Source organism: Poecilia reticulata, unplaced genomic scaffold (assembly GCF_000633615.1).
Source record: "Poecilia reticulata strain Guanapo unplaced genomic scaffold, Guppy_female_1.0+MT scaffold_233, whole genome shotgun sequence".
NCBI lineage: Eukaryota > Metazoa > Chordata > Actinopteri > Cyprinodontiformes > Poeciliidae > Poecilia > Poecilia reticulata.
The window spans coordinates 277601-287229 of NW_007615027.1; the positions used below are offsets into that span (position 1 = coordinate 277601).

At 44.3% G+C, this 9629-nt stretch overlaps 1 protein-coding gene across 2 annotated transcripts in view; it reads right to left on the reverse strand.

The window, feature by feature from the left end:
* Nucleotides 1-3285: 3285 nt before the first annotated feature.
* cyc1 (cytochrome c-1) overlaps nt 3286-9629 on the reverse strand; it is a 7944-nt gene continuing 1600 nt past the window's right edge. Inside the window, exons 2-8 of one of the 2 annotated variants that reach the window (XM_008402499.2) lie at nt 9363-9553; nt 7983-8109; nt 7724-7881; nt 6939-7099; nt 6773-6873; nt 3659-3806; nt 3286-3536 (exon numbers count right to left, since the gene is read on the reverse strand). In XM_008402499.2, coding sequence (XP_008400721.1) covers nt 3702-3806; nt 6773-6873; nt 6939-7099; nt 7724-7881; nt 7983-8109; nt 9363-9553 — 843 coding nt within the window. In that variant the 3' untranslated portion in view covers nt 3286-3536; nt 3659-3701. Of the gene's footprint in view, nt 3807-6772; nt 6874-6938; nt 7100-7723; nt 7882-7982; nt 8110-9362; nt 9554-9629 lie in introns of both variants that reach the window. The other variant, XM_008402498.2, reaches the window with a different exon arrangement.

Consider the following 9629-nt stretch of genomic DNA (forward strand, 5'->3'; position numbering starts at 1 on the left):
GGACCAGAACCTGGACCAGAACCCGGACCAGGACCAGAACCCGGACCTGGACCAGAACCCGGACCAGGACCAGAACCAGAACCCGGACCAGGACCAGAACCTGGACCCTGACCAGAACCCGGACCCTGACCAGAACCTGGACCAGAACCCGGAGGTTCCCCAAACATGTGCCGGAGGAACCGGCTCACGTCGGCCAGCAGCTCTGGAAACTGACATGAAGCAGAAACACAAAGTGGATGGAAGAAAAACTGAAGGCAGGATTTTCTGTCAACATGTAATTTGGTCTGTTGTGTTTAGGATTGAAATAGTTTTTCATTTTAACACATGTGACCATTTAATGCAGTCAATAAACGAACATTTAAGTTTTTTATAAGCCACAAAATTATTAGAAAACCTGCTATGAATAATAACTTGGAGCATTTAGAGGTTTTTTTTATGTATTTATACTTTAATTCTTCATGAAAATTAAACTGACCATCATTCAGGAAAATCTGAGGAAACATCAATTCAGGATCATTTGGTTCAGTTCAGTTCAGTTTCTGAATCCCTAGAAATGAACGATGGGGAGAAATTTCCTTCTGATTTAAAGCAGCAACAGTTTGGAGAAATTCACTTATAATTTAATCACCTCAAATAATAAATCATTCATTTTCCCTCTGCTCCCCATGAAGGCGGACGCCTGGCCCTCTGCTCCCTCCCTGCCCATTCCTGCCCGGCTTGCTCTGTTTCTCTCTCGTCTTTTTCTATATTTTTGGAGCCTTTCTTTGCACATCCTCCAAATCTACAAATTATTGATCTGGTCATCCGATCTCTCAATGCAATTGATCAAATTTTCGACGAGAAGTCTGGACACAGGAGCCTCTTGTCCTGCGGGGACACCCGGAGGGATTCACCCTGGATTTATTCATGATGACAGGATTCCTGCTGTTTGGAGCTTCTGGATTCCTGGATTATCGACACATTTGTGACGGACTTGGCCGAAGTAGCGAACACTCAGAGTGTTGGTGGACAGAGACGAGGACTCTAAAACTCACTAACCGGATGGAATCGATCTTGGAGAAGCTGCTGGTTTCGACTCAGTGGAACGACCAAATTAATATGGATGATTGGGAACTGAGATGCATCGGAGAGACTTATGGGAAGATTGAAATTTATAATCTTCCCGACCTCAGACGTTCTGTTTCTGAATTGGCTTCCCCTGTGTGGCCTTGGAAGGGCTGCATATTTCTAATCTTGAAGATATGTAAACACAACGCTCTTCCCTCCTCACCCCTCCTGTATCCATGGAGCTGAACGCTCCCAAGGACATTCCTGGATAAACAACACCTCTATCGGACTTTGCCGGAGGCTCAGTAAAGTTTCTTCTTGGCCCTTTGACGTCTCCGCCTTCACTCGTGTCTTTGTCTGAATGTTTCCATTTGCCCTAATGGGTCCTTTCCTCTTTTTTGTTTTAGGTGGAGTTCTCCCCATTTAACCCAGAAAAGGATCATTTTAGCTTATTAATAATATCAGAAATTGTGGAGCACGCACTATTTAGATCAATATTAAACAGCCCAGAAATGGAATCAGAATAACTATGAACTTAACAGGAACATCACTGCTTAGTTCATGACTTTAACCCAGAAAAGGATTTAGATCAGTCACTCTGTAGCTTATTTTATCAGAAACTGTAGTTTCACTATTTAGAAATGACATTAGATACTTAGCCTGAACAGCAGCACTTAGTTTACATACTTTAGAACATTAGATTAGTTTTCCTCTTTTCTCCTTTGGTTTGTTATTTTCTTTGTATTTCCTTTTAACTCATGTAAAGCACTTTGAATTGCCTTGTTGCTGAAAATGTGCTATACAAATAAAATCACCTCACTGAATATGTAAGAGAATAACTTTGTGGCTCTGCTGTTCTCAAAGTGTTAAAAGGAAAAATACGCAGAAACAGGCCAGAAAAATGGGCTGGGAGCTTCACAGTGACTTTACAGGAACAGCTGTTATGAAGCCTTGGTGTAAATTCAAACTGGAAGACTCTCTAGCTTCACCTGCATCATCCAATCGGTGCCATCGACCTATCAACGGCGGACCGAGCCACGTCACGGCCAATCACCGACCAGCTCCCGCTGAAAAGGACCTCCATCCGTGGCGCCTTCTGCTTTCCAGCTGCGCTCAACCCGCCTCCGCCTTCTCCACCTCCGCTCTCTCCAGGCTCCCATCCTTCACCCACCTCCACCACCGGTGTCCCGGGAGATGACATTCCTCGTCAGCATCGGGAATGCTCATCCGAGCTTATTGCAATGCACAGCTCGATGTCCAGCCGGGGCCGAGCGCCAAATAACTTCATGAAGGAATTTCTCCGTCGGAGTCTCTCCAGATTGAAATGAAACACAGATGCAGATATGAAGTATTACAATAATTTAGTTTATTTTGGTAAATGGAGTAAATTACGGGATGTTTCTCCTCCCGAAGCGAGACGACAACCGGTCAGAAATCCAGATGGAAAACTCAGCAGCAGATGATCTGCAGGACACTGGTCGAGCCACGCTGGACCCCAGATTCAGCATTTTCCAGTTTGCTCTCCCAGTTCCTGAGAGACGGACCTGAACTGGTCTGAATGTCAAATTTATTTATATGGCACTTTAAAACAGGTATAAAACTTTAAAACTGCTGCACAACAACGACACAAATGACGAAACTAAACATCAATTAAATGCCAAAGAGTAAAAATGAGTTTTAAGGAGTGATTTAAAATGATCCAGGCTGTGGGCAGATCTAATCTGGAAACTTATTCCATAAAACAGGAGCAGCAACAGAAAAACTCCATCTCCTTTCAGAGGAACGTGAGGAGCAGGAATCACATCCTGGAGCTGAACCTGGATGGCCGGAGACTTCACAGCTGCTAGCTTCTTACTCTGACGCTAATCCCATGATTTTATTTTTATACTTGACTGAATAAAGTGAACCGGAAGCTGGAGCAGCGTTCAGATTCAACATTTAGGTTTGTTACGCTCAGCAGCGCCCCCTCCAGGACAAGACAAGAAGTGGAACAGAAAAGTCACTGGGTTTGTCATTAGTTGGTTATTTTCTGATAAAAAGTCACTAAATACAGCAACAAAGTTTTTAAGGAACCAGTTCTTCATGCCCCTCAGCGCGTAGCCACGCCCCCACTGTGTGGCCACGCCCCCCATTGTGTGGCCACGCCCACCTTTCTAGATTTATCCAGGGTTAGATTAAGCTATCAGCTGCACCTCAGAGCCAGAACTGCTGCAGAACAGAAACATCCAACCAGACAGATTCGTTTAGAAGAATTTAATTTGTACAGTAAAACAGTTTATGTCAGACTTTCTGAAGACAAAATGAATTTACAGACGCAGAACGTGGTGAAGCCTGAGGCGACCCAGAGATGAGCGTCAGCATGGAGTATCTTACAGACATAATGAAACTCGGGCAACATGTAGCCGCCGCCGCTGCTGGAGGTCAATAAACTCTGAGCAGGGTGCGTTCAAGAACACTCAGACGAAAACTATCAGGTTTTCATTGACAACCTGTTGAAAAAAAGGCATTTCTGACTGAAATCATATACGTCTGAAAACAAGCTGCATGTTATCAGTTGGCCCCTGGGGGGCAGAGATAGGGGTGATGAGCTCTGTGGGGCTTTTGAACGCACCCTTCTCTTGTTCAGGCCTGGGTCGGGGTGCGCTTGTTTTCCGTTACTTAGGAGGCCTGTAGGCGATTTTTCTGCTCTTCAGCACCGTCCATCGGTGTCGCTTCATGTAGTAGACCAGAGGGATGAGGATGGCAGAGCCCATCAGCAGCTGGAGGGACAAACATCGGGAACGTTAAGACCAACCCTGGATAACGTTACGATAAAACGTAGGGAAAGTTATGACACAACTTCAGGAACGCAACGATAAAATCTGGACTTGTGCTCATTTTCTTTCTCTGGACAGAAGAACTTCAGCCTTTAGATCAGTGGACACCAACCCCGGGATGCGGACCGGTACCGGTCCGTGGACCAATTGGTACCGGGCCGCACAAGAAATAATAAAATATTTCCATTTTAGGTATTATTTGAGTCTGGAGGATCTTTTATTTTGAAAATCCTTTAACCGGATTCTCTGGGTTACGTCTTGTGCACCAACACTGAGGCCACAAGCAGCAAAATGAGTAAGAAACATATCAGGTGTCTTTGGAAAGTTTCTCTGCGAAGGAGAAAAGGCCCAGAGAAGAGACAGGAGGATGGGTTTACCCCGGACCGGCAGGTGATTCCCACGTTACAAGCCGCTCTGCGTGATGTGGGGCGACTGGCTCACTAATGAGGCCATGAAGAGACCAAGCAGGCTGTGGACATCAGCAACACTTCAGGTGTTACTGGACCGTCTGGTTGCAGAGAAACGAGCTCAGGGCTCCGTTAGTCAGTATCGTGAGTTAAAATGTTCACCAAAGTAAAATGTTTTCTGTATCTTATTTTGAAGGGATATGTAAACGTTACTATAGCGACCAGAGTCAGAGGGTCGAGAGGAGAGGAGCTTCTGAGGTCTGGTTAAATCCTGTCGGCTGATTCTCCAAACCTCTGTGACCACAGAGCTGATTTTAGATCAGACATATTCAACAAAAGAGGCTTCAGCAACATGCAGAGGCCTCATCTGACCGTCTCCCTCCCTCCTCCCCTCGTCTTGACCGGTCCGTGGTGAGGAAAGCTTGGGGACCACTGGACTAGATGACCAGGTTGAATTTTGCTGTGCTGTTTGGTCGAGTTATTCTAGAAATGTCTGGATAAACTGCAGGTATTTCAGAATAAAGTTGAAACTCTGATGTCATTTCAGAGCAGATTTAATCTTAAGGATGGATGCTGTGGTGAGAGCAGCTGCAGCCGCCTTCTGCCTTCACATCAACGTTCGGTTATTGTTGTCCTCCATTAGACAAGCTGTGATATCAGACGAGAAGGACCTCGCTGCAGCAAACAGGAAGGGGCGGGACGGACCGCTGGCAGCCTCAGACCTCATTTGGAAATGGGACCGTTGCACTCCGGAAGTGAAGGGGGCGCTATTTCCTACACTTCCGTTTTGTTTTTTAAATCTGTGATGTATTTTCACCTTTAGGAAGGAGTTTCACTCTCAGCATGGATTTGATGTTCAATCTTTTATTTACTTCAGCGCAGATCACAGCTTTTAACAAATTCTGTAGCTTTCTGTGAACTTCTAAATCTTCTAGTGATTCTAGTAAAGTATTGATTAATGCCTGGTTTAAATTAGTTAACTGGACTTGGAGCCGTTATTTAGTGTCCATGTGGCTGGACACCACACGGCTGGACGAACCCGATGAACCGTTAAACCTGTCAGCTGATGAGTCTCAGGTTTAAAATGGGCCGACACTCGCTGGACATTAGACTAAGGAAATAGGAAGGGAGGGTCAGTGGAGACCGGAGCCTTTTTCATTCAGTGTCATCAACAGAAAGAGACGATAATTAAAATGAGGTTTAATTTATCGTGCGATTAATTATCATTTATCGCAACAGGCCTAATAATACCACAAAGTTTTTATTATTTACTATTAATTCCTCCATTACTGGCACCGTAAAAGATAAATTATCTTATAAACACCGTATTTTTCATTTTCTTAACAATGTAGAGCTAATTAAATGACAAACACTTTTATACATTATAAATAATATCTGTGTATCTCCATCAATTACAGCAGGAACACAGGAAATAAGGAGACTAACTATAGTTTTAATAACTTTAACTATAATAATTATAGTTATTATGCTGAACTATAATAAAAATACCATTGCAATGTATACGTAAGAAATTTAATTGAGCAAAAGTCAATAACCAAATTGATTTGTTTTATGGTGCCATGTATTATTCTGAGACCTTTTATTGGTAGAGTCTTATAAATATATAAAAAAATAAGATGAACCTATTTAATCTATCAAGGTGGACATTTTCCTCCGACTCAAACGATAAATCATATTCATAGAGTGAAACACGTAAATGCTACAGGTAAATATTATTTACATTTAATTATTGAATGACGTCTAATCGATGTTCTTATTACCAGAGGAAACACCTTCATGAGGTCAGAGGTCAAACGGATGATCTAAACAGTTGAGATGTTTTTGGTTTCACCACCTTTACCTGCTATTCAAACTATTCTTAAAGTTTGTCCGTTGTTCTGCAGCTCATGTGACCAAAGCAGCCGAGGAGATGAAAAGTTAAAACTTTAGTTAAAATGTTGTTTCTACTTGAGTTGAAACTCTAGTTAGTCCGTCCCGCCCCTTCCTGTTTGCTGCAGCGAGGTGAGCTTGTATCAGACCGGTCTCTGTTGCTATGGATACGGTTGCTTTTGCGTCACCGCTGCCTCAAACTAAACAGCTGCAGTTATTTCACTGGACATGTTGCTTTCTGCAAATACATCAACTCCTAATTAAAAAAGAACCTTAAAAAGATAACACTGAATTTATACTCTAACATTATTTATTTTAAAATCGCTCAAACTTCGTTTTAATTTTGTCTTTTAAAGTATTTAGCAATGTTCTGTTTCTAATGTTAGTAAAATGTTTGTGGTGTTGATCCAGGTGGAATAATCTGATAATCTACCTGAGATTATTATAAACCACAATGAGCTCCGCCCCCTGCCTGCCTTCAGGCCTTAAGCCCCGCCCCCGTCAACCCTTTAGACCATAAGCCCCGCCCCCTGCCTGCCTTCAGACCATAAGCCCCGCCCCCTGCCTACCTTCAGCCCCATGGCTACGCCCTAAGCCCCGCCCCCTGCCTACCTTCAGGCCCATGCGTTTGCGCTGGTCGTGCTCCGGCTCGGCCGCCCACCTCAGGAAGGTGCAAACATCTTTGGCCACCTGGCTCATGGTGGCCGGGGTTCCTGCAACCAGACAGCCAATCAGACGCGGCCTCCTGCGACATGCCGGCCAATCGGGCGCCACCTACCGTCTTCGAACTCCAGGATCTCGTTGTAGATGGGCGGCGCCATGCCGATGGCCTGGCCGGGGAAGTAGGGGTTGTAGTAGAGCCCTTCTCTCACCGAGACGCCGGCAGGCGGCTCGCAGTAACCCGTCAGCAGGCTGAAGATGTAGTCCTCTCCGCCGTGCCTGTAGGGGGCGCATGTCCATCAGCGCTGCAGCTAGCCATTAGCTTAGCAATCGATTATTCTGACGATTGATCAGATTAAAAAATATTGGCACTTTCTGCAGATTCTTCATTTCATCACTTAAGATAATTTTATACAATATTAGAAAAATTACTGCAACCAATGAAATGGTTAATCTGATTAATGATGCTGTGGATTAATCAGATTACAAAACGCAGCGTTAATTCAATCATATTTAAGATCATTAATTCTTCTGATTTATCCTAACGAGGCTCCAGCCGTCAAACCCTTTCAGGGTTTCAGATCAGGAGCCTGACAGACTTAAATAAACCGTTAAAAACACAAATCAGGACTAAATGTCCCAATAAACTTATGGATTCCTTTTAAAAACAACATTTTACTGCCAACATGAGGCCGTTCAGCTGGACTGAACGTGATCATCTGGCTGATGATACAGAACCAGAGACCAGGTGGAGCAGATCCACAGGCTGGAGCTGGAATTATGGAAATATGTTTCTATGTTGCAGTTTTGGCTTCATTCCTGAACGTTTCAGCCGTTTTCATGAATCCTCCAGTGAGCAGTTGATGGATTCCTGATGCTCTCAGTGAGCGTTGGAGGAAGTACCTGGCGTTGACGATGTAGCTGAGGTCGGGGGGCAGCGCCCCGTTGTTGGCGGCCCGGGCGGCCTCAGGGTTCGGGTACGGCTTGGGGAAATAGTCCGAAAGCTTTCCTGGCCTAGTGAACATCTCGCCGCTCTCATCAGGGCCGTCCACCACCTCCACCTGCACAGCAAGAGGAGCGACATGAGCCGGCTGCTGCCCCCTGGTGGCGGGAGGAGCCGGCTGCTGCCCCCTGGTGGCGGGAGGAGCCGGCTGCTGCTCACCTCTTCGGCGAGGGTCTTGACCTCGTCCTCGGTGTGCGACACGCCCACCAGGTTCCTGAAGGCCAGGTACTCCATGCTGTGGCAGGCTGAGCACACCTGCTTATACACCTGGTAACCACGGCGAATGCTGCAGCCAATCAGAAACACTCAGGATGAGAGCGGAAGCAACAGGCTCTTTCCTGGTCAAACGTCTTTCGACTCACTCAAAATAAAAAGCTTCCTGCTTTCAAAAGAATATTTTCTTTACTTATAAAAACAACAGAAATCTTGTCCCAGTTGACTTCATACAACAAATAAGTATAAATGTTAATTTTGCGGCAGAAAAACTGTTTCACTCCTTCACCAAACAACCAGCTGAACCACAGCAGGAGGCCGACTGACAGGCGGGTCTGAGGAACAGCTGACCTACCGTTAGCATTAGCATTAGCATCACCTTGGGTCTGTAACATTAAGAGCTTAGCAAAAAATAAGTTCATCTAATTCTTAGTAGGCTCCAACAAACAGAAAAATAAACCAACAAGCTTCAGAAAGTGCAATTATCAACAATAAATATAATGTGAAAGAATTAATAAAGCATAGAACTAGATCCAATAGATTTGCACTTATAGATCAGGAATATTAATGTTGATATCTGATCTACAATATTTTTATCAATATCAGATATTAATATCAGATTGATGCATCTTGGTATTATAACGTTTGATTATTTTAGTTATCAATTGTCAAGTTAAAACAGCAAATGGGAAACTTGTGTTTACTATCTCCACCCAACTGGCACACGCATCACAGAGAACCAAGCGCACCCGTCCCGTCAGCTTCCAGCTGAACTTCACATCATTTCATCAAATCAGGTTTTATGTGTTTGGAATGTAGTTTGATTGTCCAGCAGGTTGTTAACATCATTACCTGGAAAACTAGTTCATTAGTTTGTTGTGATCTGGAATCGATTTTTAAAATTTGTTTGTAGGTTTTCAACCTGCTGTGATGAAATCAATGGAAATAATTTAAAGATAAATAAAAGACGTTACTGAGATGATGCATCAGAATCTGAGCTGGTTTAAAGAGCAAAGACATCAATTAATCTGTTGATCGTTCTGGATATTAATCAGATAAATAAAGGCTCATTAAGCATTTTTATACAATATTACAAACATTTGCTGACCGTTTGTAGATAAAGTGGTTAATATTTAAAAGCAAAGGAGGTTTAAAAGTTTCCTGTGAAACAGATTTACACAAAAGGTTTTTCTGTTTTAAATGCAAAATGTTTATATTCTGTTCAGCTTTGGTTTCATTTCGGCTCCGACTGGTTTTATATGTTTAACGATCAATCGACCGATCAATCGACCGATCAATCGACCGATCAATCGGCCGCCGACTCGCCTGGCGTGGTCCAGGGACGACAGTGGCCCGGCGTGGCTCCAGGGGTACGACGGGGGGTGGAGCTCCAGCTCAGACGCCTTCACTGATTGGTGGAGCATCAGAGCGAGCCCCGCGCCGCCGCCGGTAACCACGCCCAGCGTCGTCAAGGCAACCTTCTTCTTACCCGACAGACTGGCGAAAGACATGTTGGCCTGAAGAGAGAACAGATTCACACACACACACACACACACACACACACACACACACACACACACACAAACACACACA